The 26,808-nt window shown below is 36.7% G+C and overlaps 1 protein-coding gene across 3 annotated transcripts in view; it reads right to left on the reverse strand.

Annotated features, from left to right (window-relative positions):
- ZNF800 (zinc finger protein 800) overlaps window positions 1–25,617 on the reverse strand; it is a 45,799-nt gene extending 20,182 nt beyond the window's left edge. The window contains exons 1-6 of one of the 3 annotated variants that reach the window (XM_028104858.2): window positions 24,979–25,617; window positions 24,384–24,502; window positions 19,005–19,100; window positions 9,650–9,793; window positions 5,864–7,556; window positions 499–4,625 (exon numbers count right to left, since the gene is read on the reverse strand). In XM_028104858.2, coding sequence (XP_027960659.1) covers window position 4,625; window positions 5,864–7,556; window positions 9,650–9,793; window positions 19,005–19,100; window positions 24,384–24,444 — 1,995 coding nt within the window. In that variant the 5' untranslated portion in view covers window positions 24,445–24,502; window positions 24,979–25,617 and the 3' untranslated portion in view covers window positions 499–4,624. Of the gene's footprint in view, window positions 1–498; window positions 4,626–5,863; window positions 7,557–9,649; window positions 9,794–19,004; window positions 19,101–24,383; window positions 24,503–24,978 lie in introns of those variants that run through there. The other 2 variants (XM_088018686.1, XM_088018687.1) reach the window with 2 other exon arrangements.
- Between the last annotated feature and the right edge of the window lie 1,191 nt (window positions 25,618–26,808).

Below are 26,808 nucleotides of genomic sequence, written 5' to 3' on the forward strand. Positions count from 1 at the left end.
AGCTGCCAATAAGGTAATGTAGCGAATGTGCTTTGCAAATGGTAAAATGTATGCAAAAAAAAAAAAGTAACGTTCACTGATTAAGAGCACGTTTTGTAGTCAGATCTAGTGTCAAGTCTCAATTCTGTAATTTACTAGCTATGTGAACTTAAGTAAATCACTGAACTTCTCTAAGCTTCAACTTCCTATTCTATAAAATGGAGGTAACGAAGTAACAGTTCTTATTGGCGGATTTTATTGGTAGATCTCGGTAGATGAGGGGCATTATGCATAGAAAGGATTAGGAGAGTGCTTGGGATATAGTAAGCACTCCATGAATGTTCATTACTACTATCTAATACTAAGAGTTCTGTTTATTATGACAAACTCTCATTTTAGTACTGATAGCATTTTCTAAAGTAAGTAAAATCAACATGGAGGTAATAAAAGTTTATGAAATTAAGATCCAAAGTCTCAAAGTATATGACAGCACAATTTTAAGAGGGAAAAGGCTATCACTTACTTTAATATCAAGTTTTTATTTGAAGTGCCTGGGTATACATGAAAATGTGCTAGTCACTAAACAAAATTATCAAGACACAGTCCCTGACTTCAAATATACACAGTCAAGCAAATTAACTCTGAGTGGACACAAAGAGCAAAACCTCCAACTTTGGGCATTTTCCCCACCAGACACAACTATGGTTGTCATTAAGTTCCCCTCTGCTTGTGGTGTGGTAGTAGTGAATACATGCAGAAGAAGCAGTTCAAAAAGAAATAAACCCCACAAATAGAATTTAGAGTGATAAAGATTCAGGAGGAAATGAGCTGACTTTCTACCCTCTTACCTTCTCAAAAAACATTTTGGCTATCTTGGTACTAATGATCTCTGTTAATTAACCAGAAGAGAAAAAAGGAAAGAGCCAGAAATTCAGAAGAGAACTCAAGGTAAAATGGTACAGAAACAAACTCTAAGAGAGAGGAGGAATGAAGTTCAAAATTAGAAAAGCCAAAATAACTGCAGGTGAGTAGCATTCTATCATGCGCCTAATGTCTTAGAAACTAAACAAGTAGAGCCATTCTTAAGACTGCTGATCCTTACTCCTTTCCAATCCTGAGGTTTCTGCGAGCTTTTTAAAGTCAGAGGAGGGAAAAACAGCACAGGGTACAGAAGGCTTTTGTCCAACAGAAGAGCCAGCATCGTACTGCACCTATCTTAGAGCTCGGCTTCTGATCAACTATGAGGGCCACAGCTAAATCATAATCCTAGTAATCTTCAGATTCCATTAAAAAGGTAGCTTCTAAAACTCCTAAATAAGGACCTAGAATATTTCCAGGAAACCTGGAAATCTAATTTCTAAAGTTTAAGAAGCATTTTTCAGTGGTCATGTTGTTTGAAAAGATCTTTTGCAACTTCACAACAGGAAATGATACCCACTCGTGCCTCTCTCTACCTCCATACCTTCTTGCCATAACACCTGTTGAGAAACTCCTCTGTCCATACCCACAGTCTAAAACCATAGCAAAACCACAAAATTCCCTGCTACTGCATCCATAAGCTCTTTGAAGCACACTGGGTAGAACAGCCTATAGATCATAAAGCAATGTTACATATTCCTTAAAAAAAGGGTACTTTTCAATAATACCAGCAATCTGTGTAGACCAAAAATTTAGCTCCTATCCACAAAAGTAGGCCAAAAATTAAGGATGGGTAATTTATATATTCTGCAAGAATACATATATTCTTCAAGAAGAAACTTTTCTTCCTGAAGCAGGGAGGGAAGAGGGGAAAAAGAGAGACATGAACAAAACAACAAAAAAGGTTATTATGAATTCAAGGTATATCTGTAAGTTCTAATGAACACTTGACCGGTGTCAGCCATGCAGCTCTGCCGTGCACTATCCAAACTTAGGAAGTTGAAATGCAAGCCATTACTTCTTATTGTTTCTCCTCTTCCACTGCACTTAGGTGTGGAAGGTTTCTCAGGAAACAAGATGAGTTGAATTCTATAGGAAAACTTAATTGATCAAATAACAACAAAGGTAGATATAATTTGTAGCTCGAAATAGGTTTTAATATAAAATAAGCAGTTTCTGATGGCTCTCTGCCTACCTACTTGTCCCCACAACAAAAAGTGCTATAAATATGTGCTCATATAGCCTGCACCCAGAAAAGCTTCTGCCACAAATTTCCTAGGACTGTTCTCCTTAAGAGCCTCAGGCCTAAGCCCTCTGAGAAGACAGAGCTCATGAGTCAAAATAAAAACCAAAAAGTAAGGATGAAGACCAGAAACAAATAGGAAGAACAAAGAATTTCTAGTAACTTTTTACTTGTTCATCCTACCTTTCTAAACTTGTCCTGGTTTAGCCTCTAACTCTTGTCTGCCATAATCCATTAATTTGTCTACTATGATAAAATATTCCTACTCTCTCCAGGCAATTCTAAATTAGACAGACACATCCTGACATAGTGCTATTCTTTCCTCTATGACCCATATGAAACCTTTTGACAGTCCTTGGAATCCTCAATTCCACCTTCTAAATTCCCACTCTGTGGCCCTAGAGTTATGACGGAGGAGACAAACCGTGAATGGTACTGTGGAAATACGTGAGCTACAGTAAAGGAACTCCAGCAATTAGGCTCCCCTCCACCCACATCAGGCTATTTTTCTTTTTTCCCTACAGTATTTAAAAAAGTAAAGTAGAGAGCAAGAGGCTGACATGCAGATGAGAGGCTACAGCAAAGAGCCACCCCCCGCTTTTTAGGAATACTCATATCTTTTCACTGGTTGTAGGCACTTAAGTCTGGAAAATATCTTTGGAATATGTCTTGTGTGTAAGAATGCATAAAAGATAACACCTTGCAAAAGTCAAACATACAGATTTAATAATGTGCAACTAATGAAGATGGTTTATAAATGAAATACCACCTACACATTTAGTTCCCTAAATATATTATGCTATTAATCATTAAAGTTAGATCTATAAGTACAAGTTTTCCATATGTGGAAATGTAAATCTGTTTTTAAATTAAAAAGAAATTATCACTCTAATTCTTAAAAATAAAACTATCGGTAAAATTCAAGTGTAGCTGCTCATAGTCACTGAATAAACTTAAATTTGATAAAACATTTAAGTTTCAACCAATGCACCTTTGTTGAAGCACATTTAGCTGAAATAACTTTGAGTCTGGTTTATTTCCATCACATATAGTACATTTTTCCAACAAGAGCATGTACATTCAATATAGAACATTTCCAGCAACAGTTACAGTCTTTCTACTTTCCTTTCACAGTATATTTTAGTGCAAAGCACTGGGAAGGGTAAATGTTTTTCTAGCTATAGAAGCATTTTATTATGACCTTGTGATCTTCAACATTTTAAAATTTTATACAAAAAGTATATAGATGGACAGGGTCCCTCCTAAGTACAGGTGTGAACCTATATAAAAACATGGTATATTCTCTGCTGTACCTTTTAAAATTATAATTTGACAAAAATTACTAAAAAATAAAATATTCCCTAAAAAGTACAAAATATTGATACACAAAAACCTGCCCAATATTTCATAAAGATAGATGTACTTCTGGTTTTCCTAAAATCTTGATTACAAAAATGGACAAGAATTCATTATTTTCCAAATTTTACAGTAGGAATCAAATATCATCTAAAGTAGTCATTTAAGATTTTACTTGGGAGAAAAAATTCAGGGTTTCACTCCCATCTTCCTTTTTTAGCAATATTTAAAGAAATAAACTAATATCATAAGAAGTCGTTGTGCATGGATTGTCTGCATCCATAAAATATCAGTAAGCTATTTACTACCTTCATATTAACATTAGTAAATGTGAAGTCTTAAAAAAAAAAGAAACTGAAAAATTAAATTGCATCTATTATTAAAGTGCTTTGTATAAAATTTAAAGAAAAAAAGGGGAATGTTTAATTTTTATAAAAACCTCAGATGTTTACAAATAAAAAGGGTAATGATCCATGGATGAAAATGAACTGGAACTTTCCTGTAGTATATATTTTAGAATGAAACTTTCAAACATTTAAGTGCTGGAGAACAAGTTAGAAATAAATGAATGTAAGAATAATTACAAATATTTAGTACGCTAAATATTTATAATATGTTGATACTAATTTCTCTTTTGGTCCTAACATACACTCACTAGTAAATATATCTGTACAATCCAGATGAAAATTTTGCCAAATAAAGTGAAACAAAACTAAAATCACTAAGATATAGTCTTTTTGTCAATTAAAAATCACCAGTGGTGATATATATTCTTCAGGTTGTTGATCGCTTTAATCAACAAATTGTTTGGAAAACAAACTTTGCAACGTTTTTGTAGAAACTGTAGACCAAATGCACAAGGTCAAGGGTGGTTAGCTGATGGACTGTGATGACAATAGGTAATGTCACAGCTACTTGAAAGTGCTGGGAGAGGCAGTGCCTTAGAAACAAGTGGTTAGATGGTTATTATTTTAGTCAGAAAACAGCAGTTACAGTCGAATATTTATGAAATTGTTTTTCCTTTTTTTTCTCATAGTACCATTTGAAGACGTTTAGTGGTTCTAACACCAATTTAAAGTCTTTCCACAAAAATGAACTCCAAACCTTTTCGTACATCACTTGAAGTTATCTGAGGAGAAATGGGAATAAATGAACACTTTTGAGTTTACCAATAAAACCTTGTTTTTAAAATTACACAATAGTAAATGACTTCTAAAGGATGGTTTCATCTCAAGTTTCCACACAAATAAAAAATGTGGGATACTCAAACCACAACATTTAACCTACTCAGCACTCAAACTAAGTATACTGCTTTAAAACCTGAATCCAAAACTAATTTAATACTAATTAAATATATTAAATGCCTTAATACAGGGAGACAGGTACTGAAGGTAAACTTTTAAAAATATAGAGAGACTTGCAAAAACAAGTATAGGGAGTCTACTCCTTATTTTATATTGCATTTTAAAAATCTACATTTATTCCAAAACCTTCTAAAAAAGTAAAATTTTTTTCTTTCTTCCCAATAGGGATTTTCCTTTTCTTACAACGCACAACCACAAAAAACCAAAACAAAACAAAAACAAACAAACAAAAAGCCCTACTTAATATTAACTATGTTGAAATGATCACAAAAAGTCTATTTAAAACAAAATGGAAAAGTAAGATTTGAAACCTATATATTCACTTTTTCCACAGATCAAAACTAAAAACAGTAACTAACGCATACTCCCAAGGAGAAGGAAAAAAAAAATCCACACTTCTATCTATCAAGTTTCCCCTTTGACTGGAAGCACTATGTTAAATGTAAATAATAAATGCTAATTGTTCTAAATTCAATTTGGGGATTTTTTCTTCTGAGTGCAGTACTTTATTTAGCCATCACAGATTAATTTTTACAATAATTACAGTGCCTCAAAAGACTTTTCCTCTAATTATCGCCTTCACAAATTCATTCTAATATATTTCACTTTTTCTACAATGTATTAGTAGACTAGGTCACTAAACCGAATTAAACCTGTGCAAAGTTAGTTAAACAGAAGACTTCTATTGTAAACATAAGCCAATATAAATGTATATATTTTACAACATTGGGAGGAAAGCACTGACCCTGTGCCATCTACCCTACAACTATATTGTATTGTCCTGTGAAAGATAAGTTCTGAAGTTAACTTTTGTTCCCAAGCCACTGGAATAAAGGTCACTGAAGAGGTAAATGCAATATGCACATTACTCTTGCAGTTCCCATTGCCATAAGATATATGGAAGCAAACATGTGTTAAAAATGGAACCAGCTATAAATTATGGTCAAATGATTTTTTTAGTTCGATGGGGGGAAAAAAGCAAAACTCTGTAACTGTTCCTCACCAGACAAGAGCCTTAGATCTTGTACTTCGGCCTTTGGTTTTGTTTCCTTCAGGTGAATTGGAAGCATTTGCCTTATGAGTTTTCTTATGATGTTCAAGATAAGTCTTTTTGGCAAATGCCTTTCCACATTTATTGCATCTGTGAAGAGAAAAGTTTTTTGTGACTTTTACTTCAATACCAACGTCAGCTACTTCATACTTTTTACTAGGAGAGTTAGAAGTGCCATCATGTTTTGAATCGCTATGTTTTGCCTCATCCCTCGAAGGGCCTCTTTTTGCCACTTTATTTAGAACAAAATCAATGGGTTTCTTTATAGCTCTGATCTCTAAACTGGCTGTTATTTTCCCAAGATAGCGGGATGACTTTTTATGAACCACAGTTATATGTCGTATCACATCACGCTTCCGACGAGTTTCATAAGTGCAAAGAGGACACTTGTAGAATTTAACATAAATGTTATTCCCATCTGTGTGCAACTCAATGTGTTTAGTCAAGTTCTGTTTGGAAGTAAACTGACGTTTACAAAGTTTACAGTAAAGTTGCTTAAAGTCAAAGCCAGCTGAAAGTTTTGGTTTCCTGGTTTTTTGCTGGCCACCTGCAGCAGACGGACTAGTTGATTTAGGGCTTTCAGAGTCTTGTTTAACTTTATTTTTCTGTGCTGCCGGTGTGTTCTTTTTTTCATTTGAATGATTTGTTCCCTTTAATTCATTCTGTGGAGAATGGGTAATGGAAGGGGGTGAAGATTCTACAGAATCTGCTGGTTCAACTTTAACTTTTATTTCTGAACTGCTGGCAGTGTTATTAGGGCCTTTCTCTCTTTTAGAGTTTGTTCCAGAAAGAGTTATCTTGTGGACAATTTGCATATGTCTTTTAAGCATTATTTGTGAACTATATTTCCTCTTGCAAAGAAGGCATTTGCATGCAGTTAAATTGTATTCAGCCTTTGAAGACGACTTTTGTTTTCGAGTCTTAAAAGATTTTTTAGGAGAAACAGAATCCAGGAACAAAGGTTGCCCAGGCTTTGTTGCTATATCAGGAGTAATTGAATCCCTTCTTAGTCCTCTATGAACTTCATCAAAATGCCTCCTTACATTCGCTTTTGTAGCAAATGATTTACAACATACTGGACAACTCCTACTTATTGGAACTAGAACATTCTTACTGCGTCCTTTAGAGGACTGATTTGGATTCTTTCGTGTTTCAATGTACTTTTTTAGTTCTTCCATCTTTTTCTTGTGTACTTTTCGAATGTGACGACGAACACCTCGTCTGGAATTGAATTCTTTTCTACAAAGACAACATATCAACTGGTGACCAAAATCAGAATTGTCAGAAGTTTCCAAGTCAGGCTGTGATTCCTGAGGTTGCTCATCAGATGTAGGTGCAACTTCATCTGCAACAATCTCAACAGGAGGGGGCTCTACAGTCTCCACCTCTGTATCTGTAACTGGGACTGTTTTAGACTGTTCAGTGCTGGTTTCCTGTATTTGAACTTCGGTCTGTTCAGGAGTACTGCTTGACTCTGTGACTTCAGTAGGATTATCAGTCCTTGAAATATACTGAAACACTGCATTTTGATTAGTTTCTATGGGTTCTAGCTTAATAATATATTCTCGCTTGTCCACACTTGGATATATGGCTTCTAGGAGATCGTTTATGGCTTGGCTTTGTTTATCATTTACATCAGGAAGGTCTGTTAAGGAAAAAACAACATTTTAATCTGAAATAATGTGCCTGTTCTAGCTCTCTAAAATTTAAAAATGTATTATGAACCTCTACCTAAAAATTTATTACTGGTTTATATTTATTTTTAGAAGAGCATTATCTACTTTTCCGTGTTTTAAAACTAGAATTAATTAAACTAAAATTAATTTAAAATCTCATCAATGTACACAAATGTTAAGGAATAAATGCAATCTGAAGAGATACTTCCACTCCTAAGTGCCCTTAATACCAACTATATAAGCACATGAGTGTCCTAAACAATTAAAACAATATTTCAAATTTTTAGTCTAAAATTTTCAGCCTAGCAAAGGCATATCAAAGTTCTCATAACCCAAGATGGATAAAACATCATGAAGAACGTACTATTATATATAAAAATGATTCTTTTTTTAGAAAACATAACAGTGTTCGTATTAACTTAATCCATAATAACCTAATCTACTTGTAGAAAGGGACACTTACAAGATCTTATGGAAATGAAAAAGAAAGATTTGTAGGATATAAATATGAATGACATGTAGAGAAGTGTTTGCTATTACAGGGCTTCTTAACATGGTACCATCCCATTCAAACAAGTGATTAAAAACTATAGATTTATTCCAAAAACAGCTAGTTTTATTTACTTGTGCAATAATTGCATTCCCTATAGGCAACCAAATATTCCTACTACTATACCAGATTTATCTAACATTGATTATGTTTCCACATACAATTCTAAAATCTAGCTACAAACACAGCATCAAATCTGATATTTAGAAAACAAGAAATGATTCATTATTGCTCTTCTAGTAATCTTCCCATTTAAAAGGGATAAAGTAGTGTCTATAAGGATAACACTTTCACAGAAGTATTTCTAGAATGACTATTGCTAAGAAAAATATACAATAATCCAACAAATCCATTTATTTATATTTCTAAAAGTCAACTCTACACTAAAAACAAGAATAACTACCAGAAATATTTTATTAAAAGATCAGATCTGAAACTAATCCCTACAGACTGCCTTTTCATTTATATCTCAATGATAAAAACAAGTATAATAAGATCTAACAGTACTAGGAAAAATTTCCAAAAATGAAATTTTTATTTCAACTATGTCCTATAGTATACTTTAAATCAGCTTCATGCTAGTAATTAAGTGGTACTTTTGATATTTGGAGTTTTCATTTCATTCCCATCCCAAAAAAGTTAAGTTGAAAAGTGCACAAACTCCACAATGCAACTATAGTATCAAACTGACAAAATAAGTTCTGTAATTTGTAAATCCACAAAGAGTTAAACCCCTGAACAAGAAATAATGAAAGTAACCTATTACTTATTAAAATACTTTAAGGAATTTGTATCAGTTCTTTAAAGCAAGAAAGTAATACCATTACATATACTGCTAACTTAATCATACAAAGGCAATACACTTAATCCAACATTCGGTTCCACAAAGACTTTATTAGCCTACAATCTGCCTTCATCGCATAAAGCTACTTCAGATCTCAAACCGGCCTATAACACAATCTCATTTCTGATAAAATGATTGAGTTATAAATAAATTTCACTGAGAACAAAACTGATCTTCAAATCAAGACCCAGAAAAAAATAGAAAGGTTAATATTTTTTAATGCTCTTCACCATTCCCAAGAAATCAACTCATTTACTCATTCTTTGCTCTAACCTTCTCATTTACTTAAGGATAATCTTGGTAAATTATCAGTCATAGGTAGCAAGTTGTTAAAAGAAGTAAAAACGAAAAATACCAATATCCCCCTTAATCACTCACATTTTAACTTAGAAAAATCCTGAATATAAACTATATGGTCCATATAAACATTCAAAAACAATATCCAGTATCTTAATATAAATAAATATACTCATAAACCTAACCTCATATATCTTTAGAAAAACCCAAGTAAAAAGTATGAAAGTACCTAAGAAAATGAACATTAAGTCTAATATTTAATTTTATTCCCCATCATTAAATTATTGATACCATTTTAACACAAACGTACAGCTGCAGTATAAGAATACTTAACTGTAAAATGTATAACTCAATATATGAATAAAACTTACTGTCATCCATCTGGAGACTTGGTGGGCAGTAGAATTTTTTATGGGTAATTAAATTTGGTAATCCTCTGAAGAGACTGCGGCATAATTTACATTCAAAAATAGTGTCCACGTCTTTTAATAAAATGTGCTTAAGTTGTTTAGTTCCTGAAGGAAAAAAGAAAATAAAACTTAACACAAAAGGTAACTTTAACATGCATTTTTAAACTGGGCAACCACTGTTGACAAACCAAAGTGCAATTACACTTTGCAAACAAAATATAGGCATTGCCAATTTCCACCATTTGTATTCAAAACTAAGTTATAAACTAAATTTTAAGTAAAATTCTATCATCACCTGGATATTATGACAGCTAAAATTGATATTCTTTTTCTAATTCAGCAGCCAATCAATTCTTAGAATATCCCAACGGTGGTTCAAACATCTGGCTGATCATCACAATAAACTGGGAATAAAGATATACATGACCCACCTCTAGAGATTCTGATTCAACAGATCTGGAAGGGGAAAGCAGAATTAAACATGCCCCTCCCCCCCAACCCCTTACTCCTTGCCAAAGTTTCTGGCTGGTTCCTATAGCTCCCTTCCTCAATAAGACGTGAACATGGAGTTCTGTAATACGTTTTCCCCTGATTCCTTAAAAAAAATCAAAACTGTGTCACAAGATTGCCTGTGACTTTTTCTTTAAATTCAGCTCAAATTACTTCAAGGTTTTGGGCCAACATGGAATTATGGCCATTGAGTGTCAGAGTAGAGAACCCTTATCCATAATTTGAATTTTGCTTAGGCCTCTTGATACCACTATAAATTTATTCAAAGCCTTTCTCCCTCAAAAACTCACTCCAAGTGCAACTAATTAAATACTGATAGTTTACAGTTTAAAATAATTTAAAGCCTGTCTTCCCCACTAGATTATAAACTCCAAAGCAGCCAAGACCAAACCTGTCTTATTTACAACTACAAAGTATTCAGGTCTAGCAATGCTCAGTAAAGATTAGTTGAAGAAATGCCACTGATATAGGGAATCTAAGCACTATGACAGAAGATCAAAAGGCAGGAAAAAAAATAAATGGCAATGAGCATCCAATCTTTAAAATAAAAACATCCACCAGGAATAAAACACAAATAGAAGATCTTTTACCATTATTTCCTACAGGTTTTTTGCCACAGGTAAACTGACAAAATTGATCTGCCATGCTTTACTAATTAATTAGCCTTTAATTTCCTCAAATAAAAAAGATGCTAATAATATCGACTTCAAGAGGAAAAAACAAATGTGTCCTGAAAAAAAACTTTAAAACTATCGAGGTACAAAGTGTTCTTCCATCATGCCACAAGTACTTGACACTCTGTTAAGCTCTGGGACTACTAAAGAGTAAACACACTATACTATCCATCTTGTAAAATGAACAAACCAAACCAAACCTATCTTAGAGAATCATGAAAGAAAATATGAACCTAAATCCCAGAAAAATTAAATTACACATCTGGGTTTCTACTGGGAAAAAATAAATATAATGAAATCATCTCCACCATTTCTCAAATCCGAATCAATGGTTTACTGCACTAAACCGTATTACCACAAAATCAGAAAACATAAACTTAAAAAGATTCAGAGGACAGCCTGAGTATTATTCCTTATATAAAAGTAAATTCACACACACACACACACACGCACCTTCTTAGTCCACTTCACATAACAAAATATACTGGCAATAGACTGCTAACGTGTTTAGTTCATAGTTAACCTCCTAAGTGACGACAAACTATGAGAGGTAGACTGATGACAAAAGTATTTTTTTTAATAAATAAAAATCTTTATTCAACATCAAAGACAGCTTTAGAAAAATTCAGTATTATTTTACTTGCCATAACCTCCAACTTTTACAACCAATGTGAAAGGGAATAGATTCTGATAAGGTTTTGATCCATAAAGTAAGTATATAGGGAAAATCAATTTTAAGATAGAAAAAAAATGCTTAAATGTGAAATATTTTAGATAAACCTAACATATCTACATATAATTCCCAAGTATAGTTAAGTGTAGCACCAGTAAGAAGAAAACATAGAAAATTTTGCACACTTTAATTCTAAATTGAAATACCTGCTAGACCCATGCTAAAGATTCAATTCTGCCTTTAAAGATAGTCAAAAAAGATTGAAGAGGAATGCAAAAACAAGCTGAACGAGATTTAACTTAAGAACTCAGCTGAAGATTTAAATAGAAAGTATGAGGTTAAGGGGCGCCTGGGTGGCTCAGATGGTTAAGCATCTGCCTTCGGCTCATGTCATGATCCCAGGGTCCTGGGATCGAGCCCCACATCGGGCTCCCTGCTCAGCGGGAAGCCTGCTTCTCCCTCTCCTTCTACTGCTCCCTCAGCTTGTGCTCTCTCACTCTCTCTGTCAAATAAATAAAATCTTTAAAAAAAAAAAAAGTATGAGGTTATACATAAAAAACAGTTACTGCTAAAAATATAAGACTGCATCCCTAAATCAGAGATCTCACTTTGCCCACCAGTTTCTCTCAACCATAAAAATTAATTAAAAATTAAAAAATCTATAGAGAGAGATATTCTTTAGTCCTAGTTATAGAACTAGTTATATTCAGCAAAGTGTCTATTCGTTTCCAATAGCATCCCCCTAAAAAAATCTCTGGCTCTAACCTAAACTCATCACTCTTAATAATAATTCACAAATGCTTCCCCCACTGCACCCCACCTACACATACACATACACACATACAAGCACAGTTGTGCTGATGCCGGTACATCAAATTTCTTTCAGAGCCATGGGTTCACCAAATTGTTTCTCTCTCTCACTTTTCAGGCCTTCACCTATGTTTTTTTTTTCTCTCTGCCTATAACAATCTTCCACTTCCCTGGTCTGGCTCACTTCTAGTAATCCTTCAAACTCTGGGGCACCTGGGTGGCTCAGTTGGTTAAGCGACTGCCTTTGGCTCAGGTCATGATCCCGGAGTCCCAGGATCGAGTCCCAGGATCGAGTCCTACATCGGGCTCTCTGCTCAGTGAGGAGTCCGCTTCTCCCTCTGACTCCCGCCCCCTCCCCCGCCCCCATGCTCTCTCTCTCACTCTCTCTCAAATAAATAAAATCTTTAAAAAAAAAAAAAACTCCAGGTTAGAAGTCGCATCCCCCAGGAAGTCTTCTGATTCCTGTTTTTTGTTACAAATTCTTCACCCCTACTCCCACAGCACCCTATACATCTGTACTATATTATCCCACTATCTTGTAATTAATTATTTTTCTGTAGTCCCATTAAAATGGAAGCTCTAAAAGGACAGAGAAGATACCTTTAATGATTACCCACTATATTCCCAGCCCTCAGAGGACTATGCCTGATTGAGGTTTGCTAAATGACATACTAGACAGCTTTATGTTTAAGGAAACGTTCTCTATAAATTAGATTTTTTTTTTTTTAGTCTATATAAGTTGCCAGGTAAGTCAAAAAAAGAGACCTCAGATTTTCTAATTCAACTTATACAATCTACAAATGAGAAAAATAAGATGTTGCCCATTCCATAAATACAGACAATAGAAGTTTTTCCCTAAGTTAGTTTTTAGTTACCATTTAAGGTTTTGTTGTTTTTCCCATGTGGTCATAATGACTTTGGTCATAATGGTCTTGTCAGCTACCATTTTGTGACTGCTTTGCTTACTAACAATTAGACACAGCCAATCAACTGTGCCTCTGTCAACAGCTAAAACTTTCATCACCTGAGACAACAGACATGGTCATCTAGACAGCAACATTAAGTTCTTCCACTGCCCTGGATCCTGAAAGAGACCCATGCAATCTTACTACTAATTATTCCTTTTCCCATATTAGTAACTTTTTCTTGCCCTGGGTTTTAAAACTACCTTTGAAGTCACTGTTTACTGATTACATAGATCATTAATCAGTATCTTTAAAAAAAAAAAAAAAAACTACACAGCCCACTAAGGGTAAGGCTTTTGATGCCTAGAAATTAACTAATTAGTGAATATTTCAGATTCTCATAATAGGTGCTCAGTAAAAATTACCTAAACCTCATCAAGGGTTTAGTCATGTGCTATTCCTTAATATCAAATACACTGTATATACTGAGAAAAATGTTTACAAGATTTTTTTCAAAAGGAATCAGTATTCAGTTTTACATTAGGATGGATGGCAATCACTTTACATGATTGATATTAATTCTAACTCTTCTGTGCCAAAAATAAGCTTTCATTTTTTTCTTTAATATATGGATATGTTGGTCAATGACCATTTTAAGTTGTAGCAGTAATGATTTTTAAATGCTATACTGCTTGCTTCATGATGATTCACACATAAGCTCAATCATTTTTAGCATGACTGTTTAAACACAGTATCATCTCAACACTGCAAGCAAATCTGTGATTCCTGTCAAAACTGATTTCCAAGGCCAGTATATGAAGGAAATTTCTAACTGATCATCCCTTAACAAAAGTACTTAAAGGTTAAAAAATAGGGAAAACTTAAGAAAATTTAAATTGATTTCTTAAAACCACCTACAAGAGTTGGTTAAAAAAAAATTACTAGGTTAGGGGCGCCTGGGTGGCTCAGATGGTTAAGTGTCTGCCTTCGGCTCAGGTCATGATCTCAGGGTCCTGGGATTGAGTCCTGCATCGGGCTCCCTCCTCAGCAGGAGTCTGCTTTCTCCCTCTCCCTCTGCCTCTCCCCCTGCTTGTGCACGCTCTCTCTCTCTCTCTCAAATGGATAAATAAAATCCTTAAAAAAAATTACTAGGTTAATTATGGAACACTGCCACATAATACAATAAATTTATAAGCAGAATAAAATTATTCTAGTGCCTACTTGGTGAATCTTTAAGTTTAGTCTCACAAACATTTATTGAACACCTATTAAATATGAGGTTGCAATGCTATTCACTGGAAACATGGGATGAAGGATCTGATCTGTGCCCTTAAGAAGTTCCCAGACTAATATAAATGTCTGCTCTTCTAGGAACACAGCCTCAGATGACATTCCTTGAAGAATGTAAGAACGACAAATCAAACAAATCTACATCTGTCTTATTCATCCAAAAAATATCTAGTCTGATTTTAAATTTCCTACTATTGTTGTGTAACAACCAAAAACAAAACCCATATCATATAGCACTCTCTTATCTTATGTATCTCTGATAAATCACATTTCCATCCTAAGTTTTTGTCTGCTGAGTCAGGACTGAGGCATCGCCATCCAGGAACAGCTTACACTAAATGCAGGTAATCTTGTTTTAAACAGTACAAAACCAAAACGAAACAAACAACTCTTCTAAGACGTTAAATGACCAAACCTAAGATGATAATGACAATAGCAAATACAACACAAAGCTAATTCTCATTTTTCGCTACCATTTACTCCTCCCTAAGAGTCAGAAAAGATGCCCTTCCTTGCACACAGCAGTATTTTATAGACAGATAATTTATATTATCTTTTTACAATATGTTTCAAGATTTCAAAAAAACAATGTCAACTTCACATGAAAGACCAGTTTTGAATGCCAGACTAAATGATTATCCTTCTCTTTTCTCCCCATTTTTCTGTTTCTAATCTTAGGGCATTCAATAGCTCCTTTGCCTGCACCAGAAGATTAAGAGACTAAGAAAGAATATTAAGCTCAATTAAATCGATTTTAATAAATGTCTCATGCAAGTACACCTTTTTTGTTGTTGTTACTTACAATTCTGTTTCAGTTCAGGAAGAAAGGAAGCTAAAATAAAAGCGTCAATAAAAAGGAGAGAAATTTGAAGACACCACGTCACAGATGTGATCCTAGAAGGATTAACAGAGCTAAGGCAGTGCTCTAGCAAAAGGCAGGGCCCAGTCAAGATAGTACCAAAAGCCAGGGATACAGAGCAAACAGCATGTCTCAAAGTCATCCAACCATCAGGGATGTCAGAGTAGAAAATCTGTAGGTTGGAGCAAAATAAGCAGCCTTCTAAAAAAAATGAGGTATTTATCTATGGACAAATGTCAAACAACAGTGAAATGTACTGTTAATAAAGCAAAAATACATAACAGTGTGCAGATTCAGCTACCATTCATACTGGGGAAAAAAGTGAGGGATATATATATGCTTGTATATGTATATACGGTCTCTGGAAGAAGACACACAAATCGTGTAGCAGTGGTTGCCTGAGCAGAGAGACTTATTTTTTGTATTTCTGTATATCCTTTTATACTTCCTTTTTATTTTTAAACCACAGGCACTTATGACTTAATCCAATAATATTACTTATTCCAATATAGGAATATTACTTAATTCCAAAAAGAAAAATCTATTCAAATTAATTTACAAGTGAAGCAGCCAGAAATAAAAAGATTATCAGAGGTCAAGAAAGATTTATCATTTAAAAACAGAAAAACAGTCCAAAGCAAAAACTGAAATGTGAAGCAAAGAGAACAAGTCAAAACTGATCAAGCAGTTAGTACAGCACATGTGGGGCTGGTAGACCTAAAAAAATGAGTTAACTCCTTCCTCAGCCTTTTAGGAACTTCCAGCTTGGGTAGGAATTAATACCAAGTCATAGACAGCCCAGTGTAGACAGGAGGTGAGTCACTTAGAAATGATACAGTAGCTGAAGACAACTATCTGAGCTTAAAGATTAAGCTAGATATCCTAACACATTACTAATGTCACACCTGACTTGGCCTCTATAGGTTAACAAGAGCAAAAGCATAGACTTCGGATAATTCTTTAAATGCGATGTGTGTGACCCAGCTATAATGAAAAGAGTCTAGAAAGGAATGAGTCATTGAAGGTGTGGTTGGGAGTAGAATGGGACCAGGAAGAACTTAGGGGTAAGAATGGATCTTCGTCCCTAAGTCATGTGGCCCAAACTTCCATTCTATCCTCCCAAAGTTTCAGTCAGCCAGGGCTTGGATACTTCAGTGCTGAAGAACTACCTTAGCAAACTTTAGATTACACGGATATATAAAAGATTACAATCTTGAGGAAATTAAAATTGCTTAGTTCTGAGACACATTAACAAAGTAAAAGAATTCCTTTTTTTAAATCCAAAATAAGTTCTTTGTCCTGCTAAACATATTTCTAAATCACTTCTAATTTAAATTAAATGGTACTCAGAATTAAATTTATAGTATTTTCAGAATTTACCTAAATAAAACATAACTCAGAAGGCAAATCTGAATTTGAAAGGTCAGGAGACATTTAAAAAAGAACATTTTACCCATTTCACAGACCCTTTTTTTTTTAAAGATTTATTTATTTATTTATTTGAGAGAGAGAGAGAGTGAGAGAGAGGCAGAGAGAGAGAATGAGCAGGGGAAAGAGCAGAGGCAGGGGGAGAAGCAGACTCTCCACTGAGCAGGGAGCCCGATGTGGGACTCAATCCTGGGACTCCAGGATCATGACCTGAGCTGAAGGCAGACACTTAACTGACTGAGCCACCCAGGTGCCCCTTACAGACCCTTTTCTTTAGATTGTAAAGAAATAGCAAATACAGAAAACAGACATGAGCACAGTGCAAAAGGAAAACAATTGATTTCATTTCTAAATATTCATCTTCCAAAGTTAAGCACGGATTTTGAGAACAGGATCTTCCTGAAAAAGTATATTTTACAAGACAAAGCATTTATGATAAACCAATTCTAACTTCTTAATCAAATAACACTATAATAAAGTGAAGTAGTATAAAATAATCTTATTCATTCCAAATTTTGGATTTTAAAAAAGAAACCTCTAGGGGCACCTGAGTGGTTCAGTCGGTTAAATCAAGCTGACTCTTGATTTCAGCTCAGGTCATAATCTCAGGGTCGTGAGACTGAGCCCCACATCTGCCTCCACACTGGGTGTGAAGCCTGCTTAAGATTCTCTCCCACTCCCTCTCCCCCTCCCACCCCTCTCTCTCCCTCTCTTTAAAAAAAAAAAAAAAGAAAAAAATAACTATAGTAAAGAACATAACTAAATGTGAAAAGCTACTACCTTCATTTCCATGAGAAAGAACAAAAAGAATTATCTACTAAAGGTAGCTAAAAAAACTCTTACTATGACCAGAAACTAATCATTCTTCCGTTATGCCAGAAATATATTATAAATACTGCCCCTAGTAAGTAAAATTTTAATTGTATTTATCATAGGAAAACCTGACCCGTCAGTTACTTCTGTTAATGAAGGGCAACTATCAAAAATAAAAACAACAAAAAACACCCTAAAATAGGTTATACCACCATTCAACATGAGCAAGGCATGAGTATACACTCAATACTTACTGAATTAAATATACATAAAAGCAATGCCATAAGGACTATAGATTAAAAATCCAAGAAACAGATCTCAGAAAGTCAGAAATAAAAACATTTTATTTTAGATTAAGGAGCAATCTATTTCTTAGATCCTAAAATAAAGCAAATATATGCTATTTCTCTTTACAATGACTTAAAAATAGGCACCTCAAAGCATTTATCAATACAAAACAAGTGGTTACATATAAATACCTTTTCCTTTTAATCTCAGAAATTTTTCATTAAAATAGTAAGCTTTAAAATAATAAGATATTCTAATCCTTTAAGTTTCCATCAGTTAGGTGTCCCATCAATCATGTGTATTTGTTTGTTTATATCTGACGCAACAGTCTGCAATGTCAGAGAAGACAAATCTACAAAAGGTGGATAAGTGAATCGTAAGAATCACAGCAACCCAAGATCTCACTGAGAAAGGAGTTCCAACAGTTCTCAGTCATATATATGTAGTAAGCAACACCTATTTTAAAGCATTGGACTGCAACTGCACATTATTATACATGCAACTGTTACAATAATCTAATAGAAAGCAAAGCTAAACAAATGTATCCAAAGAGACCAGGGACTGGAATAAGTATTTTTCCTGTCTTGCGTTCTATCAAAGATGTTGAAACTCCAGGGTTAGGCAGGAGAAGGTGAGTCACATAAACAGAGACGATAAAGTAATTAATCTAGAACAAGTGACATCTCAGATATTCTGAATAATCTACTCTGCCAATGCTTATAAAGACCCAGTATAAGATACTAGTGCCCATTGAGGGTTTACAAAAATATGCCAAAAAATAACAATAAATTGTTAGAAGAGGCACATTACCAATAAAGATACCACATATATTTCTTTAAATCACACTAAATAAGTTTATTGCTATATTAATATATAATATATAGTACTGACAAAGAAATCTAGATCAAGTCAATATTTATTCACTTTTTAAAAATATGACAATTAAAAGTATTCTATAAAACCAATGTATACATTTTAATATTTTTTAACAATTAATTCTAAGGATTTCTAGGTAGTTTTTAACTATTATGTGAAGATTGAAAAATACATCCTAAAACATTCATACCTGATCGAAAGCACTCAATTATTTGTTGAATACCAGATTTGGATGTCTGTAGTGGTTGCTGTAACAAAGGAGCATCTCCAGGTTCCAGGATATAAACTACATGGAAGACAAACACCCACCCCAATCCCCACAAAAAAAGGGTTATTTAAATCATTTACTATTGTAGTAAAACAATGGTTTGCTACAATCATGTTAATGATAATCACACTTGTTCGTATATACTTCACCATCATCTTTGTAAGGCAAAATGAAATAATGGGAAAAAAATAACTAAAATTATTCTCAATTCAAGGCTAAATTAAAGCTACTTAAGGCTTCAAATGCAAAGATTTACTATTTTGGTATTATTTACTACATATTCGTCATGTTTGCCTTTTTATTCCCCTTGAAGAGGACCCTCTGTATTTAATCAAAATTCTAGGGCAATGATGTCCTAGCCACATCTCATAAACCATTCCAGAACCCTCTGGACAATCTAGTACAGCTCTTTGGGCAATTATGAGAGCAAAACTCAAAAACCACTCACTGCCTAAGGAAAGAACTAGTGAAGTGCACAATGACAGATGTTCAAGAATGTTCACTACAGCACTCTGCAGCACTGTAAATAAGAAAGAAAAAATTTCAAACAACTTAAAAATCTCTCAGTAGGAACCAGACTAAATAAACTATGAAATATCCCTACAACAGAATCCTTCACGGCTATTAGAAAGCATGAGCTAGATCTACATGATCTAGATCTACATGTACCAACGACAAAGGATGTCAATAATAGACTGCTGAGCAACAAAAACAGGTTAAAGAATATGATCTCACTTATATTAATATACATTTCAATAGATACAGAAAGAAAGAAATTTAATGTTTATGTGTGTGTATGTACAGACACTAATATAAACACAAAAAAGTCTGGTGGGATACCAACAAAACAAGGGTTCTGTCAGGGTGGACTTTACGGGGTGTTTAATTTTCAGCCTCATACTTCGCTAGTGCTTCTGAGCCTGGGCTTTTAGAAGTGTGCATATTAAAATACACACACACACTTTTATAATAAGTAAAAATAATATTTCCACTTTAAAAATAAAAATTTTCATTTTCATATAGAGAGGTCTGCTTTCCAAAATTCTCAGATTCGGGGCACCTGGGTGGCTCAGTCGTTAAGCATCTGTCTTCAGCTCAGGTCATGATCCCAGGGTCCTGGGATTGAGCCGCGCATCAGGCTCGAAACCTGCTTCTCCCTCTCCCACTCCCCTGCTTGTGTTCCCTCTCTTGCTGTCTCTCTGTCAAATAAATAAAAATTAAAAAAAAAAAATTCTCAGGTTCACAGTACAATTATATAATTAGATTATGATGATATGAAACAAGGTAACTGAAAAGGAGAAGTTTTTCCATCAGATACCAAATAAAGAAATGGTTTTTGGTAAAGAAAAACCAGTCACTTTAATTCACTTTTTTCAATATGTTACAATGTTCTACTCAACTATTACCGTCTTAACCCAGGATCATCCACTCTGTGGGAAAATAAGGAGGATTACTTCAATAATGTGTGCTGCTACTGCTTCAGGACCCGGTCTTGGGCAGCATTTAGCTTTCTGGATAAGGAGGCTAAAGCCTGCTCTCCTATGTGTATAGACACAGCCTTAGATTCTCTGTTAAGGCTTCAAGTCTTGTGCTCAGTGTACACAAGTGGGAGGAACTGTCTCAGGACCAAGTCATCTTATTAAGTACAACTTTCCCAATTTTAAGAGATACATTAGGAGAATTTTAAATGAATTAAGAACATGCACGCACCCACAACTCATTTTGAGAACATCTGACATTGGCACTACCTGCAGTGATTAAAAATATAGACTCCAGACCTGGACTTACTACACTGAAATTTTTTTCTGACATTTTCTAGATACAACTAAGGCAAATTAAACTCTCTGATCTCTTTCTCAACTCTAAAATGGGGATAATAAAAGTACCTAAATCATAGGGTTGTATGAGGATTAAATGAGCTAATGCAGGTAAACTGGTTAAAACAGAGCCTGGGATATATTAAGTGTTCAATAAGTGTTCTATCACCACCACCACCACCACCATCATGTACAAATCAGTTGCTTTCTGACACCAAAAACTGAAAAACTGTTTCCAAAACCTAAGAGAAGTAGAATTCAATCCTTTAAAGATGCAATAGCAGAAATTTGTAAAACAGACTGATGATACCATTTCTTTGGATTAGATGGATCTCTTTTCACTATTTGTACAAAACAACTGACAACTGTTTATAAAAAAAAATAACTACAAAAGAGAGGGTAGAAAATGTACAATTGTAAAGAACTAAAAGCATCAAGGTTTGGCTCTATAAGTAGCAAGAATTCTAGAAAGGGAAAATTAAAAAAAAAAAAACAGTAATGAATAAGGGAGGGATATGGAGAAAAAATGGAAACTTGTCCTTGGAGTCCCCCTTTCCTCATTTAAAAATGCTCCAGAAAACTTTCTTTAATACGCCAGCTTCCATTTCCACATGAGAACATCTGATTTCAAAGCTACAGCAAAATTTTGTTACCTAATCACCTTCAGAACACTGCTACCACTAGACACATCAACATCTGAGACACCATTCAAAATAACCCCAGAGTTAGCTTAGTTATCCATGGACACATCCACTTAGCATAGAGATCTGTGTAGTTCCCACTGTAAAAAAAAAAAAAAAAAAAAAAAAAAGATTCTTCATTTGAAAACATACTCTCAACCCTAAAAAACTTTATATATTAGTATTTTATAAAAGTTCCCTCTCATATACCCTATCATCCCTCCCAAGATCGGTTTACATGACCATTAGGAAAAAAGCCATCATCGCCCTCCAATCAAAACACCCAAACCCTCAGAAGTTTAACATCTGTCTTTACATCCTTCCAAGAACACACGTCCCAGAATCAAATACCTACTTTTGTTAACAGTCTCTCCTACCTTAAAAAAAGCCCCTTAAGATAAATTTCTCCTTATGATGTCTGCGATTTACTTACAAATAATAGAGGGTAGGGAAGTAGTAGGAGGGTGGAGAACAGAACTGTGGAGAAGGGAGATTAGAGACGAAAACAGATTGTCCATGTATTGACATGTTGAGTTATGTGACGCTTACAACAGGTTCCTTACACCATTCTCTCTACTTTTGAATGTTTGAAAAGTTCTGTAAGAAACAGTCTTAAAACATAACTAAGAAGTACTTTACATACACCGACAGGCTTCCATCACCACCCTTCACTACAAATTGACCCATCCTATCAAGGCCTCCTCAGGAACACACTGCTCAGGGACCAGCCCCACTATTCCTGATTCAAAAGAGGCTAGACCTCTGATGATTGCCCATCAAAAGAATTTCTCAAACAGCATGCCATCTTCTTCCCTCCATCTAAAGACATCCTCTTTTAAAAACTATCCTAACATTCCTCTCAGTACTGGAAATACCCTCCCACACAGCACTTACCTTCCTCTGAAATAATGACAATAAACTATTCTGTAAGTTAACAAACTTCTAGCTTTCCACCAAACTAATCTTCAGAAAGTGTTTAATTCTAGCTAAGAAGCAAAAGAAACATAAACTACTTATGACCTGGTAGTCTGAAAAATAAACTGTACTGAAAAAGTTTCTGGTAAAAGAAAGTTTAATTTTTAAAATTAATGCAACTTATATGATTTCCTGTTAATGAGGGAGAAAAAAAGCAAAGGAGTTCCAATACATATTAAAAAGTTCAACTCTGAAAAACATCTTTAAAAAGACATTAAAGTCTCTAGAAAACTTTAATTATCAGAATACACTAAATAAGGTATGGTCACAAATTATTTATTTACTTGTCTATTTATTCCCACTCAAAAGTTTTATGAAGGAATGACCTTATCGGTTTTGTTCACAACTTACATGCCCATTGCCTTGGATAGTGCCTAGCACCTAACAGGTGCTCAGTAATAATTTGTCAAAGAAATAAATAAATGAACACATAAACTTCCTCCTAAGTAGTTTTATTGAAAATGATTTCACTAACTAATTCAATTTAAATGACTTGAAATTTCTCAAATAAAAACTAGAATAAAGGGTCAGTGGAACACAAGTATAAAAGGCATTCACAGCCTTCTACTTCAAAACTAACAAACTCCATTCAATATTTGATAAAATATAAACGACACACAAAATACACAAAATATGCAGTATGAAGGGGTGCTGAAAATAGGTCATGGGCAGTTGAACAGAAACTGGATCCCATTCTGGGACTATATTATTAGCAGAGATAAGTTATGACTGATTTCCAGTAAACCAATGGGGAGAGAGGGCCATAGTACAAATTTTTTCTCATGTGTATCAAAGTTTTCTGAAAATGGGAGTTCTTCCTCTTTACCACTGCCATTTTTTCCCATTAGTCTAAAAAGTCCTCTACTTGAACTCTACTGTGACAGAACCAAGTACATCAGAGCAGTTAACATACTCCCAACAAAAAAAAAAAAACAAAAACATAAAGAGTCCTAATAACTTTTAGGTCAAAAATAATGACAAACACCTGCCTTTAAACTAGAATAGAATAGCCTTTGTTTGGTTTAGTGACATATGTATTCAATGATTCCAAGTTGTACCTCTAAATGTTTGTGACAAAACTCAGCAAACTTCTGATAACTAGAAAAACTCAAGTTTATATACCTTTATCAAAGTTTTCTAATATTCTTCAAGAGACTCAAAAAAGGAACTTTTTCATTCCATAAATCCAACTAAAAACAGTTCTACTGAGTAAACTATCCTGAAAATACTTATGTATTCTACCTAAATAACGAGATTTTTTATTTTGCAATACAGTATGTTCTGTGCAAGAAAATTTTTAAAGGTTGCAGTCAGCAAAACCTGATTCTTCCAACAAGCTGCGTTTAAAAAACTTTTTTAGCCGAACTAAATTCATTTTTAGGCTTTAACCACTATTCCCTAATAAATATGCGTAAGAAACTTAATTTTTTAGAAGTTTAAATGAATCCACTTTCACGAAGACATACTAGCATTCAGCTACCTATCTTCTCCCGTGTTCAGTTTTAAACATTCAAAGGACACGGAGGTACACTACTAACTGCAGGCTGCCTCGAAAGAAGGAAAAGGGACTGAGTGATTGATCTTGTGGAAAAGATTGAAGGTGACACTTGCAGTACTTTTTTTAAGGGATCAAGCAGGGGAGCCCTCTTGTTTGTACAAGATTTTAGCTTCATAACTAGTTTTATGCTGGGGGAAATTATAGGCTGCTTATTTAGAAATGACTTCTAAATAAGGAAATAAGGAAATAAGGAAAAGAAAACTGGAAGGAAAACACAAGACAGAGTGGCTCTGACGGAGAGCAAAGTAACTGGAGGAAGAAAGGAGTATACCTGGTTCACAGCATCCGTGATGATGGTGGTCAGTCTGACAGTATTTGTCCCTTAAAGGCATTTTCAGTGGGCGAGACCTACTTTCCTTTCACTGTAAGAAGCTCTTCATTGCGGCTTGGCTGTTGAAAGAAGCACAAATCCGTCACTCACCCTGAACTTCCTGGGGGGGCTCTGGCTATATTTTCCAGATACGTTCCCTCCACCCGCCCTCCGTTTTCCCTCCACGGACCCGTACCTTCCTCTAGAACCTAAAAAAGAAAAACGCACGAAGGCTTCTCCAGCCCAAACTCCCGCACAGGTTCATCGCCCTACCCGGAAACGCAGCCTGGGGCGCGCAGCGCAAGGCGAGGGCCTGGCCGGCTGCGCGGGCGGCAGCGGCCTCGCCGGCCCGGGCGGGCGCGCGCGGAGACGGAGGCGCGGAGCGCGTCGGGCACGGCTGGCGCCGGGGCCCGCGGGGCGGCGGGCGCGGCAACGGGGGCGGTCGAGGTGCGGCTCCCGCCGGCGGCCGGCCCACGCCGCGCCTTCCCGCTACGCACGTGCGTTGGGGTCTCCGCGGCGGAGCCCCAGTCCCCATAACCAAGTGCGCCCAACTTACTTAACTCCTAGGGCGGGCAGGCGGAAGGAAGGCAGGCAGGCCGGGCAGCCGCGGAGACAGCCTGGCGTGGGAGGCGGCTTCGGGCCCCACCTGGCGCAGCCTCGGCAGACCACGCGAAGGGACCGGGGTTCGGGCCCGACGCGCTCCCAAAGAGTCCCCGCCGCCGCTGACGCGGAAGCGCCACAGCTCACCACGTCCCTCCGCGGCCCGAGGCGACGGCGGCGGCGGCTCACGGCGTCCTTCCGCGCTGTGGAGCTGGGCGGGCGGGCGGCTCGCGGGCGCAGGCAGTTGACAGGAGGAACCGCCCCGCAGAAGCCGCCGCCGCCACCGAAGGAGCCGAAACCGGAGCGGGCAGGACCTGGGCGCCCCTCGCCGGGGCAACGGCTGCCGCCGGAGCCCGGCTCCCCCCCAAGCGCCGCTCCACCTGCAACGGTCCCTCAGGCTTTTGGAGAGGGGCGGGGAAGAATGGGGGTTCCCCCCCACCTTGGGCCTTTTTTGGTAGTAGTTGTTTCAGGAAACTTTATTAAGTCAGTCTCTCTCTTTCTCTGTCTCCCCCTCCCCGAAGAGCCTGAGCTACCGCCGCGGAGCGGGTAGGAAGGGGGAAGCAGAGACTCTCCCGCAGCGACAGGGAGCGACTGACTGACCCCGGACGGAGATGGGGCGAGGGCAGGAAGTGACAAGCTCTCGGAGTGGGTGGGGGGAGTGTGGCCGGCACGCCCGGGAGCGCCGCGCGCATGCGCCCGGCCGGGCGCCCGGGCCTGTGGCGAGGCGACGCGCTGCGGCCGGGCAAAGGGAGGGAACCTGGGCCGGTGGCGCTGGGTTTGCGCCCGGGGTTCTCGGGCCGGCTACTCGTCCGCGCGTCCTCTCGCGGGCGGACGGAGAGCCGAAGCCCTGGGCTGTTAGTGCCTGAGAGGCGGGCTGATGGGCAGGCAAACTGTTGCTTTTCTCCTTCCATTGGGACCGAAACTGGGAGGGTTGGAAAAGCACGGGAATGAACTGTAGGAGGAGGCTCGATAAATGGGTGAGCCGTAAGTAGTGGTGATTCCGAAAAGGTTGTCAGCACACTTATGGTAAAAGTCTGTTTTTTTTACCTAAGAATTTTCGAAGTGTGCCTCTCAGCACTTTGGGGTTTTCATCAGGTCCTTGGGAGGAAACTATCTGGTGGTGGACGATCGGGATTGGTTGCCGCGGCGCTGCTCTTCCAGAACCTGAAGGCGACGAAGGTGGGTCACGTGGGCAGGACGCACTTTCCCTCCTCTTCGGTGCCCGCGTCCTGCTTGGAAAATCCCCGAAGATCGCGGTCGTCTGTCAAATGACGAAAACCCGTGTGGTCGCCTCTTGGGGCAGGAGAGCCGCCTCCTCAACTCCCAGAACGGAGTTTTTGTTCTACAAGCAAATACGTGTCCACTGTCGGTCAGGAAATTTTAAGGAAGAAAAAGCTTTGTTTTATCTTCTCGCGCCGAAAGATCCACTGAAAATCTCCGCAGTTGTGTAGCTTGAATTGTCCGTTTGCGGGGTCCTGAAAGAGCGGTTTAACAGTCGGTAGGTTCTGTGTGTACTTGGAAGAGCAAACGAATGACTGAAATCTGTTTTAAAAATTAATAGGAAAGTTTGTGGTAGGTCCAGTAATTAATTGATAAACTCGTTATTGTGAAAATAACGGAGCATTTGCATAGGTCTTGGGGGATTGTAGCAGCTTGATTATACGGGTGACAGGAAAAGGAAGCAGAGTGGTCCAAGTGATACACTTTTTTAAGGGAATTCCAGGTACTGTACATTCTACACACCAGTCACATGCGTAGTTATGTTTGATCATTTTTTTCCTGTCCC

This window comes from Eumetopias jubatus, unplaced genomic scaffold, assembly GCF_037043125.1.
Source record: "Eumetopias jubatus isolate StellerSeaLion01/CBP00866 unplaced genomic scaffold, mEumJub1_p1.0 scaffold_14, whole genome shotgun sequence".
Taxonomy (NCBI): Eukaryota; Metazoa; Chordata; class Mammalia; order Carnivora; family Otariidae; genus Eumetopias; species Eumetopias jubatus.